Source organism: Mya arenaria, chromosome 4, assembly GCF_026914265.1.
Source record: "Mya arenaria isolate MELC-2E11 chromosome 4, ASM2691426v1".
Taxonomy (NCBI): Eukaryota; Metazoa; Mollusca; class Bivalvia; order Myida; family Myidae; genus Mya; species Mya arenaria.
The window spans coordinates 23,536,799-23,563,473 of record NC_069125.1 but is presented as its reverse complement, the minus strand read 5'-3'; the positions used below and the strand labels follow the sequence as shown (position 1 = coordinate 23,563,473).

Here is a 26,675-nt window from a genome sequence, read left to right as displayed (position 1 = left end):
CTTCAAGCATGATGGGTAATCTTCCAATATGGCGCTGAAAGAGAGAAATCCATTTTGAGGTTGTCAGAAACTTTGTCCAATTTCTGTTCTGCTTTGATAATTAGTACATATATTGTTGTAAAAATCTCAAATATACTAAAAGTCTTAAAATGCACGTCATACTGTGCTGTAGAATCATTAAGGAGTCATTTAATTTACTATTTTCTTTTCATTTTGTAAACAAACAAGTTGCAAAATAAACAAAACTATCAGCATCATGTTTTTCTGTGCATAGCCTACATATCGTCAATATTGTTTCAAATATTTGTATTTTAAGTGACCATGTGTTAAGATATCTTTGGCATTTTGTGTTTGTAAAGTAACATCTTTTCATTTTGTCAATTCGACAGTGATACTTTGTTTTTCATGCCTATTTAAATTAATGGCTCCAGCTAATTTGTATTCAGTGCCACATTTTGATCATTAGCACCTTTTTTTTGGTTTTTCTGTAATGCCACAACTCCCAACTGTATAAACCCTATGCCAAAAAATGTCAACAGTTATTTATGCTTATTAAAATAACATTTCAATTTCACAATCAGTTATGAAATATGTTCTAATAAAAATATATTCCCTTAAGAAATATACAGTTTATTATAAAAGATACCTTTTTAAACATATCTTCATTACAGGAATACATTTAAAAACTACAAAGCACCTGATTATCTGTTCATGCCTTATATTAGATATTAATTGATTTTTTCCCTGAAGAAACGTGGAACAAAAGGGTTGATTAGGTGTCTGATACCAATTAAACCTTGAATAACTTCTGATATCTTAATTAAATAAGGACCTTTGCAGAGAAATGTCGTAATGGTTGTTAATACACTTCAAAATGTGCAAATTCTGATATAAAATCAAAAGATCTTTTCAAATCAGTAAAAATAAACATTTTTATTAGGACGTACTGTTACTACAACAATTTCTCTCGCACTATCAATAAAACTAAGAATACATAATAAAAAAAATCCACTGCCATTAGGGAAATAACAGACTTGGGGAAAATATTGTTAGTTTTTATATTGTTTTAAATAATTTTATTGTTTCAGAATGGATCCAAATATCTACAGGATGGCAAACCGTTATCCAGCTCAAGATATCAATGCTTTACTCTCAGAACAAGGCCTTGTTCCAGGTTAGTTGGCATTCAGATTCTTCAGTGCTTCATCTTTGTCAAGCATTCACTTATTTCCATTTACACAAAATCCATCAGAACAACTTTTAACATTTTTAGCTCATCTGTTTTTCATCTTGGCTAACAGTTCTTGAGACATGCTCAATGATGCTGAAGACAACAAGGCTACTATAGTACATATACATGAAACAAACATGTTTGTTTATAAGAAACAGATGAGCTAAGAATGTCCATACTCTAGGCTTTAAAAATTGTTAAAAAGAACTTTTACTTGGCCATACTTTAAATCTCCTTAAGGCATTGGATCTGAAGTTCAGGTTTAATCCTGAATTCAAAACATCAGACTAATTGTACAGTTGTAACTTTTCTTTTGCTCTAACCCATGCATCAAAAACAGTTGTATACTTTGAAATGAATTTAAATGACTTAGGAAACAAATTCAAAAGTAGTCTCAGCCCCTTTAATTTGCACATGTGTAGCAAGGTCCATAACCCTTGCTTTAGTTAGTATTAAGTTATGCACGCCACTGTCTAAAAAGATACTCTTCGACGCTCCTGTTCATTAAAGTTACATTTACATTCTTATTTAATTAGAAATATGGTTAAAAATGTAATAAGGGAAATGTACATGTAACATATTTTCAGGTCTAAATCTTGGAAGTTCTTATGTGAATGCTGGAATGCAGGGTGCATCCAGACCATTTGCAGCTATGTCTGGCTATGGTACACACACCCTGCAGGATTCCCATCTACAAACCATTGCAGCATCCAATACCTACAAAGGACTAGCAGTTGGTCAGAGCACATTTCCAAATCCATATGCTGATCTTCGCATATCACCCCAATCAAACAATGTTCCTGTTTCTAAGCCATTGTTTTCGCAAGAGAATGTTGCATCACTCGCATCAACTATAGACACACAAAAGTGGGGTTTGTCCAGTTTTCTTTCTCAAAATCCAAATGTTTTGCTGAATGCAAATGTTAATGAACTCTCAGATTTCTCAAGTCCTTCGTTGCTTAACCCACCGCCAGCTCATGTCTCGAAAACTTCACCTCTCAGCCAAAGACTGCCATTCAGTGGAACAGATATGTTTCCCCGTACCACAAAGTCTCCACCAATCCATCCACAGTATGACCAAAGACAAGCAGGAACACCAGTTTCCTCACAGGCAATTTTCCAATACCACCAACAACAGCCGGTGTACCAGCAAAAACAGACCCTGGTGGACAATTATGAGGCTGTGAGTCCCGCTACTACCCCTGATCTCCCCACACAGCAACACCAGGTCCATCAGCCTCATGCCAATTACCTTTCACTTCAAGATCTGGCTTCTATAAGTTCCACACAGCAGAAACTGGAGGTTTGCAACTCACCACAGCAACCTCAGCAGACTATTCAGAAACGACCATCGCCCATCGTTCCGGACAGACATAACAAAATGCATCAACACAAACTACACAAACAGCAACAACAACAGCAACAACAACAGCAGCAACAACAGCAGCAGTTGATGTCTCAACAACATGAAATGTATAATGGTGGTAATCAGATGCATCAAAGTCCACAGCAGTCCCCTATAAATGTGGCCAGCCCCCATATGCACATGGGCAGCCCTCCAGCCCCTATGCCTAGCTCAACCATCAATCAAGCACCACCCCCTGTGCAAGCTCCTGCTGACTCAACAACAAAACCGAAAAAACCAAGACAGAAGAAGAAGAAAGATCTGCAAAATAATGAAATCAAGAATGACAATGTAGGGCAAACCTACAGCCCTCAGACCATTCTTACTGCCCCAGATCTGTCTCAGAGAGGAAATGGAAATGATTTTGTACAACATGGGTTCATTCAACAACATAGAAATCAGCAGCAGCCATTTACTAATGGAAATATATCAAACTCTGCTCAAAACTCCCCATTATTCAGCTCACCAATGAATCAGTCTTATAAACCTCCGACACCCCATCAGCAGCAGCAACAAGCACCGAATTATGCAAAGAATGTGCCTTCATCCCCGACAGTTCAACATTTACCCAATCATCAGAACCTGCCTCGTTCAGATCACCAACCATCTCCAATGATAAGTGGTTATCAGGATTCCCTAAACAATTCTCAAAATCAGACTCTGTCAGACGCTTTAAAAATGAGTCACGAGGCTGTATATTCAGGTCAGGGTGGGCTTATGTTTGACAATATTAATCCATATGAAACATTCTCCAATCAGTTGGGTATTGACAATGTTCGGCAGGATGTGTATGCTAATGATGAACAGTATATATCATACAGTCAGTTTGTGAGTCCTAATAGTGTGCTAGAAATGCAGAACCCTTCTCAGTCGACCATAGATCAGGACGCTTTTTCCAATCTTATGACTGATTACGATCGTGATGCATTGCAACAAAAAAGACAAGCTGAGGAGAATAATTTCTCTCTAACAGTAAATGTTGAGCCCAGTCAGGATGAGGAATTCTCGCACCTGGCCCAACCAATGACAGAGAAGAAAGACTCCAGGCCTTTATCTAGCTCAGTGAACGCTTCAATGCCCCAGCATGCCCCACCAGCCGCTCCTAAACCCATAGTTGGTAAGGCAGGGTCATCATTTATGGACTCGTTTTTAAGCTTTATTGGGGGAAAGAAACCAGAGACATTGTCTAGCATGAGTAGTGCCATTATTCAAAATAAACCTCAATTACCAAAGTATATTCCTGAGCCACCGAGGCCTAAACCTCCTCCACAAAGTGCTAAACCAAACTCAATTTGTGATAAGAAAAGTTCTGGTATAGTGACGTTCTCAGATAGTAGTGATACGGAAGAAGAACGATCAAACTCAAAAGCAGTGAAAAAGGCCTTATCGTCATTAGGAAAAGAAAGTACTAGTGGTGTTAAAATGACCGGTGGATTGACTATGAAAATAAACCTAAATAGTGTAAAAAAAGCGGAAGAAAAGGCCAAGAAAGCTCGACAGAGAAAACCAGCTCCGATGCGCCCTAAGAAACCTAAAGAGCGAAAGTTTGGGTTGAAAGAAGAATTCAAGGGAGGTAACTTGTCTGACGAAGGAAGCCAAGAGCTTTTGCCTGCACGAGAACTTTCATCCAGAAAGGCTAAAGATGTCAAAGGTAAAATCTAATGGCTTCTTAATTCTTTTGGGTGGGGGGGGATTTTTCACTTTATATGAAAGTGTAATTCATTCTCTTTAAAGGTTTGCTTCTTATGAGGAGAAATTTAAATTTAGTGCTACAAATGTAATGTAAAGTTTGATTCTGGTGAAGTGCTAATGGTTAGTAACTGGTGTGCAAACAATGTTTCAACAGTTTTGTATTACTCTCCCTTGCATTGCTGTTCTAAATATAGAGCAATCAATGTGTGGCATAATGCACTGCTACTCATACACTGTGGCTAACAGATAAACATTTTGCATAGGAATGGTTTTAACAGTGTTAAATGCTTGCATTCTATTTAGTTTTATAGTGGCGTTGACTTGTGTTTTGTGTAAACGGTGTTGAACAGGTTGAGGTAGAGTTAGTGCATTAAAACAGGGCATTTGTTAAACTTATTGATAATCATGTCTGAATTTCTTGTGGGGAGTAAAAGGCCAAGGAAGGCCAAGCAAAATATTGACTTTTCAGGTACTGTATAGTTTGAAATGCTTACCTTGTGCAGGCTAGTATATTTCTTTGTAGGATAGCTATCAAGCCACAAGGTTGAATTCAAAGAGAACACTTGTATTTTTTTGGAAATATTTTAACAATGATTTTATATGGGCTATTTTGGCAGTTTTTCATGTCTCATTATGATACAAATGCACAAGGTTTTTCAGCTATTTTGAATAAAGACCCATCCCTACCCGTCAAATTGAGACTTTTTGCGCGTATATTTGTAGATTTAAGACTTGGGAATATTATAGTTAATAGGGCTGTGTATCGTCACTCAACTCACGATACGATGTGTATCACGATATGGAGTACGCGATTCACGATATATCACGATACGCTTATATATATTTGTTTTTTTATGTAGGACTTTAATGTTTGCCTATTTTGTAAATTGTTGGGCATATCCTTACCAAAGCTATATTTTTAATGTTTTTATTATTTTGCATCGGCGAAGATGCCTGGTCATGTTTGTAGTGTTTCCATTATATTTTAATTCGGCCAGACACAATTTACAAATAACTAGTTTATTGTCTGACTTTGCAAAACCAAAGTTCTCCCAAGCTTTGGACTTATATTTTGCCGGCGCATTTCTCTAGGGTTTCTCTTTACTACTGGTAGTATTTCCTTCCGACAATCTTGACTTTGCAGACGACTGAAAACTGTCAAAACAGCGAAGTCCACTTCAGCCGCATTTTCGCATACAGCTAGTTTGCAGATTCCATTTTTATTCTATTTCTTTTGTCATTCAAATTTAAAAAAGAAAATTAAATTGCACATTTTTTAATAATTTTAGTTTCATTTTTCATTTTAGTTTGAAAAATAAACATGGTGTAGATAAGTAAGGTAACTAGTTGTAACGTATTTTGCTAGCTCTACCTGCTGTTTGCGAAAATGCGGCTGAAGTGGCTTTCGCTGTTTTGACAGTTAAAAATGAAAGTTAACAAATTGACCGGATCATGCAAAGATGTTTGGAAAGTGTTTTAAGCATACAAATCTTAAGTCGAAATAACGAATCTAACGATATGCAATACACATGATTTTTTACAATGCGATACGATACACTATATCGTCGGGTACCGAATCGCGATTTCACGATGCACCGATGAATCGTTACAGCCCTAATAGTTAATCTCAGGAAAGATTTCATTTTGATCATTATTTTTATCTGCTAACATTTATTCAATGTCTAAGAGGGTCAAGTCGCTAATTTTGTCTCTTTTTTACCAAACTGGACCGTTTTAAATCAAAGATTCATGGAGAATTTATACATTGAAATTGGAAAAAATGTATTTTTTATCATTGGGAGTATAGTCAAATATCTGCTATAAAATAGGTGCATTTTTTATATAAAAAGATTTAAAAATGATTATTAATAATGAGCATGTTTGATTATTAATAATGAGCATGTTTGCACATTTTTAAGATATATTTCTTCATACAAGCTTCATCTACCATACTCCATCCTTGATACACAAAGGATGCTTTATTTCAGCCAAGTATGTAGTGGATTCTGACTCAGACTCTGACACGCTGAAGCCAATACGGAAACCTGGGGAGGAAAGTGCCAGTGAACATTACGACTCAGATGATGACCCGGCGTGGACGCCAGCCTTCGACGGGGATACAAAGAAGACAAACACCTTGGATCTTAGTTTAGAGGGTAAAAGGAAAAGATCAAAGGGCAAGCCTAAAAGGTACTTAAAGCTCTAACTGTACAATGAAATGTACCAGTAATTGTAGAAACATGATGTTTAGAATAACTATTAAATTAACTAGTCTTACTAGACAATGGACATGCACATTGCATTTTAAGGTTAGACTAGTAAGTATAAAGGCAAAAATTAAGCGCATGTTACTGTTTGTAATAATTACTGTGGTTCTGCTAGCAAGACATGTCATGTGAAATTTAAAAAAATGTCTTCTGATTCGCGTTTACCATGATGTTACTCATCAGCTCAATTTCAAGATGGAGTGATTTATTGGGGTTCACAAACGACTCTTATCTGGGGACGAATATTTGCCCAAATTCCCCTTTAAAAAATATCTTATATTCCCTGATGAGCTCAGGATAAACATTTTCAAAATGTCCTAAAATGTTGTTGTTTTTTTTCAAAAATGTTAGATATTCATACAATGAAGCATTAATAGATAAAGGTATGGCAAAGCATGTGGAAATATTTTGATAGGAAGTGAAGTAAAATGATAAATTTAGCTGATTTTTTTTTTTAAATCCCCCCATTTGTTTGAAAAATCCCCTGTTAATGGGATGTAACCCCATAAAGCTTAAGAGGTCCGTGTTTTTATTTTATTTCTATTCATAAATTGCAAGTAATGTGAACCAGGTATGTAAATGATATATGACAACTTTACAAATTCAGTTCTTGGCTCGACTCTTCCAGTCGTCCTAGCAAGAGTTTTAAGGCGGCCCCTCCTTCCTACGTTGATTTGGACAGTGACGATGACAATACATCGACCAGCCAAACAAGTAACAGTGCAGCTAACGGAGACCTCAGGGTAAGGGGGGTTAAGGTGTTTCTTCCATTATTGTGTACTATCCATTTGTAGTTATAGTAACTTTCACACCACCATCACTGCCGCTAATGACAATCTCAGGGTGATGTTTTAACCTAAATCAAAGTGTTCTTTCTTGTTGTGAAATTTGTGTCAATTTTTGAGACTTACTTTAACAAAACAATCCAAGTTCGAGTGCACATTTTCAGTATAACAAGTCTAGAGTCCAGACAATAATTCATGAGAAGATTAACTGATTTAAATGACTCTTGGACACTTGTTTTACTCCATAAAATATAGGTCAACTTTCACTTTGGTTACAAAGTTGAAACCCCCAATTTTTAGAGTTATGTCCTCTTTTCAACTTACCTTTCAGTTCTCTGCATAATGCATTGTTACAGTAAAGCAGGACTATATAAATTTCTGACAATATTAAGTAGTAGCCCTTTAATAACATCAATTACAAAACCATGATCTGTATTCATCTCCACACAGGTAGGAGAGTTTGTAATGGAGAAAAAGGACCTTACAAACACGGAGACATTCCCGATCTGGAAGATTGAGACAGGGCGCATGCTGCACAAGTTTGAGCTGTGTACTGAAAACTCCAAAATACTCCATAGGGCCATTCCTACAGTATGTACACTTTAGATAGGCTGGAAGCTATTTTGATAGCTGCTGTGTGTGCAGAACTTCTTATTTGATCCATGTATGGTGTACACATACTGATTCTGAAAAGTGTAATAATTCTAGTTTTGAAATGATTATCATTAACATTCCATGCACTTAAACCAGAAAAGATTTATAATGAATCAACTTTTTTGAGTACTTACCTTTATTGCTCTTGTTTCATACATCACAGAAATGATGTTATTTGTGTCTGTAATTAAATGTTAAAGCATACATTGAATGAAGAATATAGAAATCCTGCAAGATTGCAATATCAATATTTGTTGGTTGGCGACCAGCATTTTAATCTTCATATGTTGATTTTTGTGTGCACTTTGATTCATATCAAACATATAGAAATCACTAAGTTCAGCGGCATCATCTCCATCACATTTTCTTTTCCCATTAATAACTTTTTAGCAACTGGATGTAAAGTCTTCAAACTTGGTATACACATTGGGCATGGTCGGTAGATGGCGCAATTGATTTTGGGAGTCAATGGTCAAGGGTTATACTGACCTTGGCTAGAAAAATGATTTGAGCTCCCGCCATGTGACATTTGATATGCAGAATTTTATTTATGATTGCCATCACACAATACATGTACCTTTTTTTCCCCACAGTTTTCCAGCTGGTTGCCGTCGATGCAGGGTAACTACCATTGTGTGCGGGTTCGCCCGGTAATGCGGCAGGGAGACCAAGAACATGTTGAGGTGTTTGAGGAAGATAGACCCAAACCTGCCATTGACAGCAGGTAAGATAACCTGGCTACTTTAGCAACTTCACCCAGCTATTTTCCCCGCATCAACAAAAATAAAATCTGTGGTGGGCATATTAAAATCGCACCGTCCGTCCGTCCGTGTGTCCGATAACTCATGTCCAGGTTGTAACTTTCCCTTGTATGGACAGATTTTAAAATAACTTGCCAATGTGTCCCACATACTAAGACGACGTGTCGTGTGCAAGACCCGTGTCCCTACCTCTAAGGTCAAGGTCACACTTAGGTGTTTATTCACAATGGAGTGTGCATATATAAGGACATAGAGTTTAGGTTGTCGTGTGCGGGCTGTAACTTTCCCTTGTATGGACAGATTTTAAAATAACTTGCCACATGTGTTCCACATACTAAGACGATGTGTCGTGTGCAAGACCCGTGTCCCTACCTCTAAGGTCAAGGTCAAACTTAGTGTTTATTCACAATGGAGTGCTGCATATAAGGACACAGAGTATAGTTTGTTGTGTCCAGGCTGTAACTTTCCCTTGTATGGACAGATTTTTAAATAACTTGTTACATATGTTCTACATACCAAGACGATGTATCGCGTGCAAGAGCTGTGTCCCTACCTCTAAGGTCAAGGTCACACTCTTGCTATATGTGTTCCACATACCAAGACGACGTGTCGCGTGCAAGAGCCGTGTCACTACCTTTAAGGTCAAGGTCATACTTAGGTGTTTATTCACAATGGAGTGTTGCATTTAAAGACATAGAGTATAGGTTGTGGTGTCCGGGCTGTAACTTTCCCTTGTATGGACAGATTTTTAAATGACTTGCCACATGTGTTCCACATACCAAGACAACGTGTCGCGTGCAAGACCCGTGTCCCTACCTCTAAGGTCAAGGTCACACTTAGGTATTTATTCACAATGAAATGCTGCATATATAAGGACGAAGAGTATAGGTTGTCATGTCCGGCCTGTAACTTTCTCTTGTATGGACAGATTTTAAAATGACTTGCCACATGTGTTCACCATACCAAGATGAAGTGTCACGTGCAAGACCCATGTCCCTACTGCTTAGTTCAAGGTCGCACTTAATGTTTATTTACAATAGAATGCTGCATATAAGGACACAGAGTATAGTTTGTTGTGTTCAGGCTGTAACTTTCTCTTGTATGGACAGATTTTAAAATAACTTGCCACATGTGTTTGACATACCAAGACGACGTGTCGCGTACAAGACCCATGTCCCCACCTCTGAGGTGAAAGATACTCTTAGTGTTTATTCACAATGGAATGCTGAATATAAGGACATAACAGTGTAGGTTGTCAAGTATGGGTGGTATTTTTTTTATGTTCAGAGGCAATTTAAAATAACTTGCCATATGTATTTGGCACGTAAAGGCAAGATCAACTTTTCATGTATTGACTTTGTTCATAGGTCAATGTCACATTCGGGGGCATTCGTCACATACTGTGACAGCTCTTGTTTTGTCATGTTTTTTATGTTTACATCCGTTTAAAACCCGATTGTTTGTATTGTTTATTTTGGTTTCCCCGTGTTCGGACTACTATACAGCTTTAGCTCCATACGTGACGTCATAAGTCCCAACCCCCCCTGGGATGTTTTAAAGTACTGGGTTTGGGTTTCCCAGCGATCCGTATACAATAATATTAGCTCGATACATGTCCTCATTAGTCGCATATCCCTCTGGGGATGTTTTAAAGTTGAAGTTTATTTGTGAAGCAATGGAGGGTGAAAAAAGAATATATTTTTTTCAACACCAAAAAGCGTAAGTTTGTAACATGAGCGTGTCTGGCCTTCTGTTAGTCCTAAAACCATTTACACAACAGTCCCTTTTGTATACCTGTGTTACCCGGGTGTAAACAAAATGAAACAAGCTTGCGGTGATGTTACTGCTAAAAATAATCCATTATTTTGATGAATTTTACATGTACCTTTGATGAAATTTTGTACGCTTTCAATGTCACAAAGTGTCCAGATATTTCTTTTGATTGTTAAAACGGAATAAGTTAGTTGCAGGTGAAATATCTAGAACCACAGAAAATGAAGTTCAATTTCTAGGAGATAAGATTGATTCAGTGGCTGAAAGTAAATAGTTTGTAGAGAAGAAATTTCATATACTATTAGGAAGGAATTGCTAGCAAATGGCAAGGGATGTGGTCTGGAATGTTATAATATCCTGAATCGAGGGGGGGAGGGGGTAGTACTCAGATTCAGTATCATAATTTTTCATATTCAGGTTCCCTGTTACAAAATAAACATGCACCAGAAGACTAGAAATTTTGGTTAAAAAAGGCTTAAATTCATCCCAAAACTGACCCTAACTGGGGGAGGACCCCCCTCCCCTGCCTACTTTTAGGATATTCCCTGCTACTTAAATTAATTTCTACACCCCTGAGATACATGGCATGATGGCTTTAAAGAATGTTGGACTTGATATGACTCATATGACTATGGAGGCTTGAACACAAGTACTTTTTATGATTTTACATGTAACATAGTACACATGTTTCTTTTATGAACATACATGATATAAGATATGTGAGGAAAGTCCCATTACTCCAACTTGACACTTTAGCGTTGACATTAGATTATGGTGATTGTATTTCAGCTGAATCTTTGTAAAGGATCAGTTTGTATGATCGTAAGGTTGATTGTTGTCTGTTGTATAGAAAAGAAAAATGAAAAGCTTGACCAAATCAACATTTAAATGTAAACTCAATATTCTTTCTGCTGCTAACAGGGCTTCCATTAATAATTTGACACTAGAAGTATGAACTTCCTGTCAATCAATTTTGGAAGTTTTATACTGAAATGTTGAAGAATAAGTCTCCCGCATACAATATCTTTTCAATTATTATTATTTATAAGTATATAATAAAAATCAAATAATTTGCAACTTTAACTTGCCAAAATCACAGACTTATGTATTATAATAATTACTTTTACTTAAAATAGTTAAACTGATTGAAATTGTGACCATAAAAGTAATATTGACAAAAGGGTTTGATATTTTGAACTTCCAAGTTTTCAACTTTGGAAGTTTTCGTACTTCCAAAGAATCAATTTTGGAAGTTTTAACCCATTTCTAGGGAGTAATATACTTCCAAACTTCCTTTAACCGAAGCCCTGTGCTAAGCATAACTACATGCATTTTCCACTTTCAGAATGGAGGAAAAATATGAGGAACACCCTCTGGTTGAATCATTCAACGTGTACATGCAGATCTTCCTCAGTCAAGCGCTGGAGCCAGGCTTTCTCACTGCAATCACTGGTGGTATGTAGTGTAAGCTAAAGAGTTCGAGTAATCGGGGTTGAGAATGTTCCATGGTCTCCTTGGCAAAAAACAAACATTTATTTCATTTATTTTTTTTAATTTACAGATACGATTACAGTGAATTTTTTTCGTGAAATTTACCGCCGAATAACGGCTGTTTCCCCTCGCCGAAAATCGTCAAATTTTCCCAAAAAATAGTCAAATTTTCACAAAAAAAAGGTAATCAATTCCCCCCAGAAATGAATAAAAAATACAAATATGAATTGTGTTTTTGTTTTTATTTCGTAAAACAATGCATTTTAAACACGATGCGAACGCGCAACAATAGCAGGAACCGGTTCGATCCGGGATAAGGCCCGTGAAATACACCGTTTCTGATCATCATCACCGATACGCAATTAATTCATATAATGACACTGATCAATTTGTTTACAATTTAAGACGTTTTGACTTCAACTTTCCGGCAAATAATAACATATAATAAGTGATAGCATTACCTTATAGCAAAATGTAACATTCAACTTAAAAGTTAAATCATAAATATGTCACATAATAGCAAATACTACGTTAAAAGACTCAACAAAAGTGTTTTTTTGTTACTTGTGTATATGATCTCAGTGTAACTTTGTTTGTTATGTTTTTTTAAGATCTTGCATTTAATTAACATATCACAAGACCAGAAAGCTGAAATTGCAATTTGTTTGGTGAGAAAGTGATAATGCTTAATAGGGATCATTTGGCACAAAAATAATGTTTTACATGTTTTTATGATAGTAACTGTCATTAAAGAGAGTTGAAACAGTTTAAATAGGTGTCTTTGTAACTGCATGGTTATTTTAAATGACCATTTTAATGTTCATTGTATTTTACCAATTTTGGGAATTAACGCGCTTATTTTCCCAATTGTAAAGCCACAGGTGGTTTTGAAAATTTTAAATAAAAATCACTGGATTGAAAACAAGACTTAGGCTCTTAAATTTCTTCAAATGCAGGAGCTTTAATGCTTAGCCTGGATCAAGGCACTGCCTTGGACAGGCTTAGGTGCCTTATTCACCACTCCGGACCCTGGCAAAAGTTCAGGGTTTTTTTGCTTTCAGCCATTCTCCGCCCTGAGTTATCAGAATGAAGATAGTAAGCCTCAAAGGTTACCTCATACTGGGATAGTGTAATATAACAAACAGTGCATGCTGGAGGTCACATGCATTGTATTATACACTCTCTTTACACAGTGATGTTTGAAATAAAGATTTGCTACAAATGAAAGGATTTCCATAGTGAGAACTGTAGGGAATGAATGTTATGATTGAAGGACAGCTATAAAGGTGTTAGAATGAAGCAGTTCTGTATTCAGTATAGTCATATACATAAAAATGCTTTGAAAAAGGCAATGCACTATTCTCATTATGAAATATCTTGTATATTGCAGAGGGAAGTTACATGGTTTCCTTCAGACCATCTGTTCTAAGGTTAAACTTTTGTGTCTGTTTCTGTTTTCCAAGAAAACTAAAATTGTAGTTGTCAAGCTGTTTTCAATATAAGCTAAATTTCCTCGATCATTGCAGAGCAATTCTACATGGAAGCCATGAAGAATATAGACCAGGCTGTGACAGTGAGACTTCAGGAGATAGAGGAAGTGGTGAAATGGCGGGAGAAGTTCAAGGAGATGGTGAAATCTCGGCCACACATTCGGGAGCTTGACAGGCCTAACCTCAAACAGTCGTGTCAGGTGAGTGAGGCTGCTTTTGCGCTGCATTGCAAAATTTCCATTGTTGTTACTACTTGCAATCTTTCAAAGTAAGAATTACTCTCTGTTAAATATGATTGGTCTCTGTTACGAAACCAACTTCCTTGTACCTTCAATTTTTTTATTGGTCTCATGAAGAACTTGTTAATAGAATTTGGTATGTCTTCATACAAAAGCAGACCTTAGCAACTTGTTAAGGTTTACCATATAGATTTTAACAAACGATTAAAGTCAATTCAAATTGCCATTTATTTTTATTTTTTAACTTGTATTTTAAAATTATGAATTTTATCCAATTTAATATAGCTTTTTTGGGCAAAAAATAGATATGGATATATGGATCCTGTACACTTAGATGTTCAGGGTTGCAAGTACAGACCTGTACATGCATCGTGTACGGAATGGATACACGGAACCGGCATGAATTTTTAAATTATAACATAATTGATAACATTTCAGGCATGTGAGTTTGCGAGTCAAGTAGCCATCAAGTCTGTACACCTGTTTGGAAATCCATATGATAGATACACCCTCGCAGAAATCACACCGGGGGGAAACCCGGCTCCTGTGGTCAGTATTAGTACTTGTGATTTTTACCACTTTCTCTTAGCTCAACTGAAAACAATGTGAATCAAAATGTCATCAACAGCTTTCAACTAGTATTGGGAATCAGACGAAATTTGATAATAAATCATTTTTGTTTGTGTGCAAACACTTTCATTTTGCATTTTGGCCTCATTATTTTACAACTGCATGATATTTTTTAGGCATTTTCTGACTTGTCTGTTTTGCATTCATCTAGACTTTATTATTTACATCAAATTCTATTGATTAAATACAAATATCTTAAAGGGAGGATTAATGTTGTTGAGAACTTGGGGGAAGTCACTGTTAAATAGGACCACAGTCAAATCTTGTGAATGGTATTTTATAAATATTGTCAAAATCAGTATCAATATTTGCTGAAGATGACAAATTTGTTTATCTTTATTATTGTTGCTCAAAAGATTAAAGTAAACTTTGTGTAGTTACTTTCCAATGTAAACAAGGTTTGAATGTTGTATTTGTTTCAGGAGTTCATGATTGGGAAGACAGCTGCCAAGTATGTGAAGACATATCACAACCTCTACCACTACAAGTATAACCTCTTCAAACGCTGCCAAGCAAAGGTAGAAATTGTCTAGTGTTGTTATCATAAATGTCAATGTTAAATGATTACGCTATGCAGTTATTCTGGTCACACAAAGTGTGCATTTTGTTGAAGACATTGTATCATACCTGGATAAATTATACTACTTCATGCAAGTCTTGTCTGAATTAGACCCATGTCAACATGTTCTATCAATGAGATACATGTATCTTAGTATGAATCTGCCATACTTAACCAGCCAATGCTTTCCCTTGATAGGAATCTGCCATACTTAGACAACCCATGCTTTCCCTTGATAGGACTCTGCCATACTTAGACAACCCATGCTTTCCCTTGATAGGACTCTGCCATACTTAGACAACCCATGCTTTCCCTTGATAGGACTCTGCCATACTTAGACAACCCATGCTTTCCCTTGATAGGAATCTGCCATACTTAGACAACCCATGCTTTCCCTTGATAGGAATCTGCCATACTTACCCAACCCATGCTTTCCCTTGATAGGAATCTGCCATACTTACCTAACCCATGCTTTCCCTTGATAGGACTCTGCCATACTTAGACAACCCATGCTTTCCCTTGATAGGACTCTGCCATACTTAGACAACCCATGCTTTCCCTTGATAGGACTCTGCCATACTTAGACAACCCATGCTTTCCCTTGATAGGAATCTGCCATACTTAGACAACCCATGCTTTCCCTTGATAGGACTCTGCCATACTTACCCAACCCATGCTTTCCCTTGATAGGACTCTGCCATACTTAGACAACCCATGCTTTCCCTTGATAGGACTCTGCCATACTTAGACAACCCATGCTTTCCCTTGATAGGAATCTGCCATACTTACCCAACCCATGCTTTCCCTTGATAGGACTCTGCCATACTTACCCAACCCATGCTTTCCCTTGATAGGACTCTGCCATACTTACCCAACCCATGCTTTCCCTTGATAGGAATCTGCCATACTTACCCAACCCATGCTTTCCCTTGATAGGAATCTGCCATACTTACCCAACCCATGCTTTCCCTTGATAGGAATCTGCCATACTTACCCAACCCATGCTTTCCCTTGATAGGAATCTGCCATACTTACCCAACCCATGCTTTCCCTTGATAGGACTCTGCCATACTTACCCAACCCATGCTTTCCCTTGATAGGAATCTGCCATACTTACCCAACCCATGCTTTCCCTTGATAGGAATCTGCCATACTTACCCAACCCATGCTTTCCCTTGATAGGAATCTGCCATACTTACCCAACCCATGCTTTCCCTTGATAGGAATCTGCCATACTTACCCAACCCATGCTTTCCCTTGATAGGAATCTGCCATACTTAGACAACCCATGCTTTCCCTTGACAGGACTCTGCCATACTTAGACAACCCATGCTTTCCCTTGATAGGACTTTGCCATACTTAGACAACCCATGCTTTCCCTTGATAGGACTCTGCCATACTTACCCAACCCATGCTTTCCCTTGATAGGACTCTGCCATACTTAGACAACCCATGCTTTCCCTTGATAGGACTCTGCCATACTTAGACAACCCATGCTTTCCCTTGATAGGAATCTGCCATACTTAGACAACCCATGCTTTCCCTTGATAGGAATCTGCCATACTTACCCAACCCATGCTTTCCCTTGATAGGACTCTGCCATACTTAGAAAACCCATGCTTTCCCTTGATAGGACTCTGCCATACTTAGACAACCCATGCTTTCCCTTGATAGGACTCTGCCATACTTAGACAACCCATGCTTTCCCTTGATAGGAATCTGCCATACTTAGACAACCCATGCTTTCCCTTGATGCTTTCCCTTGATAGGACTCTGCCATACTTAGACAACCCATGCTTTCCCTTGATAGGAATCTGCCATACTTACCCAACCCATGCTTTCCCTTGATAGGAATCTGCCATACTTACCCAACCCATGCTTTCCCTTGATAGGAATCTGCCATACTTACCCAACCCATGCTTTCCCTTGATAGGAATCTGCCATACTTACCCAACCCATGCTTTCCCTTGATAGGACTCTGCCATACTTACCCAACCCATGCTTTTCCTTGATAGGAATCTGCCATACTTACCCAACCCATGCTTTCCCTTGATAGGACTCTGCCATACTTAGACAACCCATGCTTTCCCTTGATAGGACTCTGCCATACTTACCCAACCCATGCTTTCCCTTGATAGGACTCTGCCATACTTACCCAACCCATGCTTTCCCTTGATAGGACTCTGCCATACTTAGACAACCCATGCTTTCCCTTGATAGGACTCTGCCATACTTACCCAACCCATGCTTTCCCTTGATAGGAATCTGCCATACTTAGACAACCCATGCTTTCCCTTGATAGGAATCTGCCATACTTACCCAACCCATGCTTTCCCTTGATAGGAATCTGCCATACTTACCCAACCCATGCTTTCCCTTGATAGGAATCTGCCATACTTACCCAACCCATGCTTTCCCTTGATAGGACTCTGCCATACTTAGACAACCCATGCTTTCCCTTGATAGGACTCTGCCATACTTACCCAACCCATGCTTTCCCTTGATAGGACTCTGCCATACTTACCCAACCCATGCTTTCCCTTGATAGGAATCTGCCATACTTAGACAACCCATGCTTTCCCTTGATAGGACTCTGCCATACTTACCCAACCCATGCTTTCCCTTGATAGGACTCTGCCATACTTAGACAACCCATGCTTTCCCTTGATAGGACTCTGCCATACTTAGACAACCCATGCTTTCCCTTGATAGGACTCTGCCATACTTAGACAACCCATGCTTTCCCTTGATAGGAATCTGCCATACTTAGACAACCCATGCTTTCCCTTGATAGGAATCTGCCATACTTACCCAACCCATGCTTTCCCTTGATAGGACTCTGCCATACTTAGACAACCCATGCTTTCCCTTGATAGGACTCTGCCATACTTAGACAACCCATGCTTTCCCTTGATAGGAATCTGCCATACTTACCCAACCCATGCTTTCCCTTGATAGGAATCTGCCATACTTACCCAACCCATGCTTTCCCTTGATAGGACTCTGCCATACTTAGACAACCCATGCTTTCCCTTGATAGGAATCTGCCATACTTACCCAACCCATGCTTTCCCTTGATAGGACTCTGCCATACTTACCCAACCCATGCTTTCCCTTGATAGGACTCTGCCATACTTACCCAACCCATGCTTTCCCTTGATAGGACTCTGCCATACTTACCCAACCCATGCTTTCCCTTGATAGGAATCTGCCATACTTACCCAACCCATGCTTTCCCTTGATAGGAATCTGCCATACTTAGACAACCCATGCTTTCCCTTGATAGGACTCTGCCATACTTAGACAACCCATGCTTTTCCTTGATAGGACTCTGCCATACTTAGACAACCCATGCTTTCCCTTGATAGGACTCTGCCATACTTAGACAACCCATGCTTTCCCTTGATAGGACTCTGCCATACTTACCCAACCCATGCTTTTCCATGATAGGACTCTGCCATACTTAGACAACCCATGCTTTCCCTTGATAGGAATCTGCCATACTTAGACAACCCATGCTTTCCCTTGATAGGACTCTGCCATACTTAGACAACCCATGCTTTCCCTTGATAGGAATCTGCTATACTTACCCAACCCATGCTTTTCCTTGATAGGAATCTGCCATACTTACCCAACCGATGCTTTCCCTTGATAGGACTCTGCCATACTTAGACAACCCATGCTTTCCCTTGATAGGACTCTGCCATACTTACCCAACCCATGCTTTCCCTTGATAGGAATCTGCCATACTTAGACAACCCATGCTTTCCCTTGATAGGACTCTGCCATACTTAGACAACCCATGCTTTCCCTTGATAGGAATCTGCCATACTTAGACAACCCATGCTTTCCCTTGATAGGAATCTGCCATACTTACCCAACCCATGCTTTTCCTTGATAGGAATCTGCCATACTTACCCAACCCATGCTTTCCCTTGATAGGACTCTGCCATACTTAGACAACCCATGCTTTTCCTTGATAGGACTCTGCCATACTTAGACAACCCATGCTTTCCCTTGATAGGACTCTGCCATACTTAGACAACCCATGCTTTCCCTTGATAGGACTCTGCCATACTTACCCAACCCATGCTTTCCCTTGATAGGACTCTGCCATACTTACCCAACCCATGCTTTCCCTTGATAGGACTCTGCCATACTTACCCAACCCATGCTTTCCCTTGATAGGACTCTGCCATACTTAGACAACCCATGCTTTCCCTTGACAGGAATCTGCCATACTTAGACAACCCATGCTTTCCCTTGATAGGACTCTGCCATACTTAGACAACCCATGCTTTTCCTTGATAGGACTCTGCCATACTTAGACAACCCATGCTTTCCCTTGATAGGACTCTGCCATACTTAGACAACCCATGCTTTCCCTTGATAGGACTCTGCCATACTTAGACAACCCATGCTTTTCCATGATAGGACTCTGCCATACTTAGACAACCCATGCTTTCCCTTGATAGGAATCTGCCATACTTAGACAACCCATGCTTTCCCTTGATAGGACTCTGCCATACTTAGACAACCCATGCTTTCCCTTGATAGGACTCTGCCATACTTAGACAACCCATGCTTTCCCTTGATAGGAATCTGCTATACTTACCCAACCCATGCTTTTCCTTGATAGGAATCTGCCATACTTACCCAACCGATGCTTTCCCTTGATAGGACTCTGCCATACTTACCCAACCCATGCTTTCCCTTGATAGGACTCTGCCATACTTACCCAACCCATGCTTTCCCTTGATAGGAATCTGCCATACTTAGACAACCCATGCTTTCCCTTGATAGGACTCTGCCATACTTAGACAACCCATGCTTTCCCTTGATAGGACTCTGCCATACTTACCCAACCCATGCTTTCCCTTGATAGGACTCTGCCATACTTAGACAACCCATGCTTTCCCTTGATAGGACTCTGCCATACTTACCCAACCCATGCTTTCCCTTGATAGGACTCTGCCATACTTACCCAACCCATGCTTTCCCTTGATAGGACTCTGCCATACTTAGACAACCCATGCTTTCCCTTGATAGGACTCTGCCATACTTAGACAACCCATGCTTTCCCTTGATAGGAATCTGCCATACTTAGACAACCCATGCTTTCCCTTGACAGGACTCTGCCATACTTAGACAACCCATGCTTTCCCTTGATAGGAATCTGCCATACTTTCCCAACCCATGCTTTCCCTTGATAGGAATCTGCCATACTTACCCAACCCATGCTTTCCCTTTATAGGAATCTGCCATACTTACCCAACCCATGCTTTCCCTTGATAGGAATCTGCCATACTTAGACAACCCATGCTTTCCCTTGATAGGACTCTGCCATACTTACCCAACCCATGCTTTCCCTTGATAGGACTCTGCCATACTTACCCAACCCATGCTTTCCCTTGATAGGAATCTGCCATACTTAGACAACCCATGCTTTCCCTTGATAGGACTCTGCCATACTTACCCAACCCATGCTTTCCCTTGATAGGACTCTGCCATACTTAGACAACCCATGCTTTCCCTTGATAGGACTCTGCCATACTTAGACAACCCATGCTTTCCCTTGATAGGACTCTGCCATACTTAGACAACCCATGCTTTCCCTTGATAGGAATCTGCCATACTTACCCAACCCATGCTTTCCCTTGATAGGAATCTGCCATACTTACCCAACCCATGCTTTCCCTTGATAGGACTCTGCCATACTTAGACAACCCATGCTTTCCCTTGATAGGAATCTGCCATACTTAGACAACCCATGCTTTCCCTTGATAGGAATCTGCCATACTTACCCAACCCATGCTTTCCCTTGATAGGACTCTGCCATACTTACCCAACCCATGCTTTCCCTTGATAGGACTCTGCCATACTTACCCAACCCATGCTTTCCCTTGATAGGAATCTGCCATACTTACCCAACCCATGCTTTCCCTTGATAGGAATCTGCCATACTTACCCAACCCATGCTTTCCCTTGATAGGACTCTGCCATACTTAGACAACCCATGCTTTCCCTTGATAGGACTCTGCCATACTTACCCAACCCATGCTTTCCCTTGATAGGAATCTGCCATACTTACCCAACCCATGCTTTCCCTTGATAGGAATCTGCCATACTTACCCAACCCATGCTTTCCCTTGATAGGAATCTGCCATACTTACCCAACCCATGCTTTCCCTTGATAGGAATCTGCCATACTTAGACAACCCATGCTTTCCCTTGACAGGACTCTGCCATACTTAGACAACCCATGCTTTCCCTTGATAGGACTCTGCCATACTTAGACAACCCATGCTTTCCCTTGATAGGACTCTGCCATACTTACCCAACCCATGCTTTCCCTTGATAGGACTCTGCCATACTTAGACAACCCATGCTTTCCCTTGATAGGAATCTGCCATACTTACCCAACCCATGCTTTTCCTTGATAGGAATCTGCCATACTTAGACAACCCATGCTTTCCCTTGATAGGAATCTGCCATACTTAGACAACCCATGCTTTCCCTTGATAGGACTCTGCCATACTTAGACAACCCATGCTTTCCCTTGATAGGAATCTGCCATACTTACCCAACCCATGCTTTTCCTTGATAGGAATCTGCCATACTTACCCAACCGATGCTTTCCCTTGATAGGACTCTGCCATACTTAGACAACCCATGCTTTCCCTTGATAGGAATCTGCCATACTTAGACAACCCATGCTTTCCCTTGATAGGACTCTGCCATACTTAGACAACCCATGCTTTCCCTTGATAGGACTCTGCCATACTTAGACAACCCATGCTTTCCCTTGATAGGACTCTGCCATACTTACCCAACCCATGCTTTCCCTTGATAGGACTCTGCCATACTTAGACAACCCATGCTTTCCCTTGATAGGAATCGTCAAGGACTCTGCCATACTTAGACGACCCATGCTTTCCCTTGATAGGAATCTGCCATACTTAGACAACCCATGCTTTCCCTTGATAGGAATCTGCCATACTTAGACAACCCATGCTTTCCCTTGATAGGACTCTGCCATACTTAGACAACCCATGCTTTCCCTTGATAGGACTCTGCCATACTTAGACAACCCATGCTTTCCCTTGATAGGAATCTGCCATACTTACCCAACCCATGCTTTCCCTTGATAGGACTCTGCCATACTTACCCAACCCATGCTTTCCCTTGATAGGACTCTGCCATACTTAGACAACCCATGCTTTTCCTTGATAGGAATCTGCCATACTTAGACAACCCATGCTTTCCCTTGATAGGTTACCATTCTCCAAGACAGCAACGCTGGTGACAACGCTGTCATACTGGACCAGTGTCTACAAAACAGGGCCTGGGTACTTCAGGTGAGCATACACTTACATGTAGGACAGTTAATCATACAGTGCTATTTGTGGTTGAAAAGTGGCTGAATTTGTTTAGGATTACTACCATATGAATGCCAACAGCAGAAACGGGGAGTTAATATGACTTGAGCAAACAATATCACATCATATTCTGATAATAGAACTGCGAATCCAATGGTATGTTAAATGTCATTAAAAATGTTTTCTGAATATCTCTTGTATATTAACCATGCGTTTTATAATTGATCATCAAAGAACACAGAACATACAGTAGTCCTGACAGAAGTTTTCTTTTCTTGTACAACAACAACTTGTGCTATTTCCCTATTTCTCCATTTTCAGTTGTTTGAGGATCTAAAGAAGCTATTGGAGAAAGGTTGAAGGCCCGTGTGTAGGCCCCTCATATGTAATCTCCAGTGCTCAATGTGTTCAGCTCATCATCCAATACACTCGCCGGCCCGCTACATATCACTCTTGAATATACAACATTCTCTTTCCTCCACCTCTAGGGCATAACATGCTGGTGTATGGAACTGAATTCATTCTCTCTCATTCATCATTAAATCCATTGTCGGATATCCTGTACTACAATTGCCCTCTGCCTTGCCATGTACCGTGAGATATTTAGAAAAAGGGATGCACAAATTTAGTTTTAAAGATTTATAACAGTCTAATGTAAACACTTTATTGTTGAATACCAGCAAGAACATGATTACTCTGTTTTAATACCCCAGTATATACTTTAGGTTATAAGCTGTAGAAAAATTTGATCTAGAATTATCTGATTCCCTGACAGCTGAGTTGGTAGTGCCTCAGTCCTGACAGTGAGGCGCAAAAAAAGTTGCAGTAGTAGGGTTGTCAACTTGTGTCACACCAAAACAATAAAACCTTGTCATTTCAATTTAATTAAAATAAAAACACTGTCATCCAATGGTACTGGTGTAGATTTATCAGAAAATGTATACAGTGGTAGCCAACAATGTTGTAGGGTACCATAATAAATACTGATGTATGAACGGAATGGTTCTGACAGTTTTGAGTATTATAGTATTCTGTACTTAAGTATGTTGTTAAAAGGTGTTCAGTTTAATATTTGTGATAAATATATTATGGGTTATCTTTCCTTGTTTCTGTGACGTTACCTTGAATTTTACAGTTGTTTAGATGTTCTAAGAAGAACTTGTAAACATTTAAACAAACACTACATATGTACGGTTGTATCTGGCATAACTACAGTTGTAATAGTTATGGTCTGTCATCATTTTAGTCAGTGAAACCTTAAATTAACTCATCACATATTTTTCTGTCAAAGACTTAGTTCACTGCCTTATATCATTTGCCTTTTGACACAATTAAATTTTAGAAATTGAGTTTTTATTTTGCATTTGCATATAATTTTATGTTATTTATAGAATATACCCAGTGCACTTCTAATTCCAAACATCTGCTGATTCAGAGTTCATGGCCAACTTTTGGCCAATAAAGGTCTTCAAATGCATTCTGGCATCGTGTGACAAAGTTTTAAAATGAGGAAATTATTATTTGTTTTTAACAGATATTGTTCCATTACTCTGTTGTGTGGTTAACTAGTCACTGATTATTAGGGTCATAGCATGTACATGTAGGGTACGCTGTACGCTGTGTGTACTGTTAGTGGATTTTGTTTATTAGTTACTATTATCATAATTTTATTCCCTCTGTAATAACCTTAGTTGAATGTTATTTTTACTGAGATATATGTACATGAGTGTAATACCTTACTTTACCCTGAAAAAAAAACTAGAAAAATACCTGTTTTGTGTTAGCCACCCTAAAATTGCAAACAAAAACATCATCTTCGTATCTCTGTGCATATTTTTGGAAAAGTTACATAAATTATGTTTGTATTTGGTTCATGAAAAATGCCTTTGCCTTACATGGAAAATGATAAGTCTTTACTCCTTTCCAAAGTATAGTGCTCGGGGTTGTTTTGTGTTGTTGTTGTTGTTTGTTTTTGTTTTTTTGAGGGGGGAATTTGTTGTCAATTTTGCCACATAAATTTCTTAAACTCAAAAAATCACACATGACATGGTACATTATAGCTTTTACTTTTAAAGTCCAATTTAATACAATGTAAGTATTTTAGTAGTTAAAGATATAATGCCCACAGACTTGATGTACACATTGTTCAAGTTTTCTCCAAATTTTGAAGTTATTTAATTTGTTATTGATGATTTTATACTTGTTGTTGTTGTTGTAACTTTTTAATGCTTGGTCACCAGTCTAGTTAAGGGAAGCTACTGGTTCTTGTGTTCACTTTGTTTTCTGTTACGTGGCACTGACCATTGCTTCGGTTGCTGAACTCGGCGGAAATTTACAACCAATTGAGGCTGAACTGTAACATAAATATTCAGTTTAAATAAAAGAAAAAGAAAATGGCTTAAAACTGTTCCAATCCAGTAGATATAATGTAAGATTTTCTAACGAGTCAAACTGCAGATCTAGGTAGGGATAAATTAAGCTTCTAAATGTTGGAAATGGAGAATGGAGAATTTCTGCATGTTACATGTGGTAGCAAACCTTTGGGAGCAATTCAAACATGCATACTAACACTCCAACTAGGATAATGTAAAAATATTGTTATAGTGCACAAAATCTGGATCAGAATAAATATTATAAAAAGCTGCATTATTTATCTGCTGGTGAAATATGGTTCACTTTGATAATGATCTTATTTGATTATCTTGGTTCTTTTGTTGAATGAGTATATTACTTAAATATTTGTCAACCTTAGTGCAATTGTAACATTATTATGTACACCTTAAACATAATGGGAGTCTTATCAAAGATGACATCATATGATCATGTTTGGAATCGGCATCACTGAGTCAGAGAAGTAATTATATTAATTTAAAAAAATCTAAGAAGGAATATAGACCTAGATTATTTAATTGTATATGATTATATAAATTTGCAAGTCAATCTTTCAATTAAATTGGTTTACTTGAAATTTTTGACATATGATATAGGTATTGTTGTATGTTTTTTTTTAAGAGGGTTCCAATGTTCCAAAGTTATCAACACCTGATCATAGAAAAATCTAGGGTTAAAAATTGGAAGTGCAGTTATGTAACTTAGATGTATATGGATATATAGCGGTGGTTATAATCATGGGCATTGTATGTTCAAAGATATACATTCATTTGATAGCTTAACAGTGCACACATATTTCATTCACATTTAAGAACTACTTTTAAGTTTACTATTTCGAAAGAGTTATACTGAAAAACGCTATAAAAATGTAAGTGGTATTTTTATACTGTTGATTTTTTACACCAAAGGAGATCTTTTTTATACCAGTATGTATTAATTGCAAACTGAGTCTGCAAATTTGTTGTTTTTCATACACAAGTCATTATTTTTCAAACCAATTGAGTTGTAAGATAACACTATTTCTGACCAAACCATATTCAGAACCATTTGTATATTTATCTGTGTTAATTTATTCATATTTGTATGTTCTGGCTTTATGTTCAAGTATTTTGCATTTTCACAATTGTACAGTGTTAAATGTATTTGTATAAATTACGTAAGTTGTTTTCTAAGCAGATGACTATTACTGTTAAAAAACTATAGAGGTATGTAGTACATTTATCAAAGTAGATCGATTTATCTTTTGTAAATATCCACTTCCATTACTTGTACACACTTCTGTGATTCTACATTTGAAGTAAATGTACTAAACGATATGCTGTTGTTTCTCTGATATTTAAACCATTAAAGTGAATATTGAACAAAGTGTATGTGGATGAGAAGATGTGCCTGGTCAATTTGTGTTCACAAAATAATGACCAAGGGTGGGTGAAAAAGAACAATATTGCTTTGCTCACTCTGAAATCCTACCAGATACAAACTGATGATTTCCAATGTATAAGTTTTTAATTTTGGGTGCATGTGACTTATATTATTTTAATATCACTTGAATGCTTTGATGTGTGACAAAATTATACTGACAATGATAAAGAAGGTTTATAGGTTTGAAAGATTGTAAAAAAGGTCAATTTGCATTTCAGTTGAAATATATTACAAAATAACCAACTGCAATAGCTTCATCTATAACAAATTTTTGGACACATATTTTACATACGTGAAATAAGCATTTTTAGCAAGCGATGTTGTTTAAATTGATACCAAAATCATATGGGGTCGCAAGGCATTAACATTTCTCATTATTGCCAATGACTATGAAATGACAAGTTTGTTTGTATATAGGATACGTTTGTCTATAGGATACCTTAATATGTTCAAAAGATGACAGATTGCTCCCATTGATTTGGTGAAACAAACATAGTGTAATATTT

The 26,675-nt window shown here is 38.2% G+C and overlaps 1 protein-coding gene across 2 annotated transcripts; it reads left to right on the top strand.

Moving 5' to 3' along the window:
- Positions 1-22: 22 nt before the first annotated feature.
- On the top strand, positions 23-26,063 carry LOC128231884 (putative mediator of RNA polymerase II transcription subunit 26). Of its 2 annotated transcripts, none has more exons than XM_052945136.1 (13): positions 23-59; positions 1,089-1,174; positions 1,819-4,287; positions 6,317-6,518; positions 7,203-7,338; positions 7,831-7,971; positions 8,628-8,758; positions 11,914-12,023; positions 13,586-13,749; positions 14,227-14,337; positions 14,841-14,936; positions 22,252-22,335; positions 22,678-26,063. In XM_052945136.1, exons 2-13 carry the CDS (start codon positions 1,090-1,092, stop codon positions 22,714-22,716), a joined length of 3,768 nt encoding a protein of 1,255 aa, XP_052801096.1. In that variant the 5' UTR covers positions 23-59; position 1,089; the 3' UTR covers positions 22,717-26,063. The 2 variants fall into 2 exon arrangements, with proteins under 2 accessions (XP_052801096.1, XP_052801095.1); XM_052945135.1 differs by having other exon boundaries at positions 6,302-6,518.
- Positions 26,064-26,675: the final 612 nt, after the last annotated feature.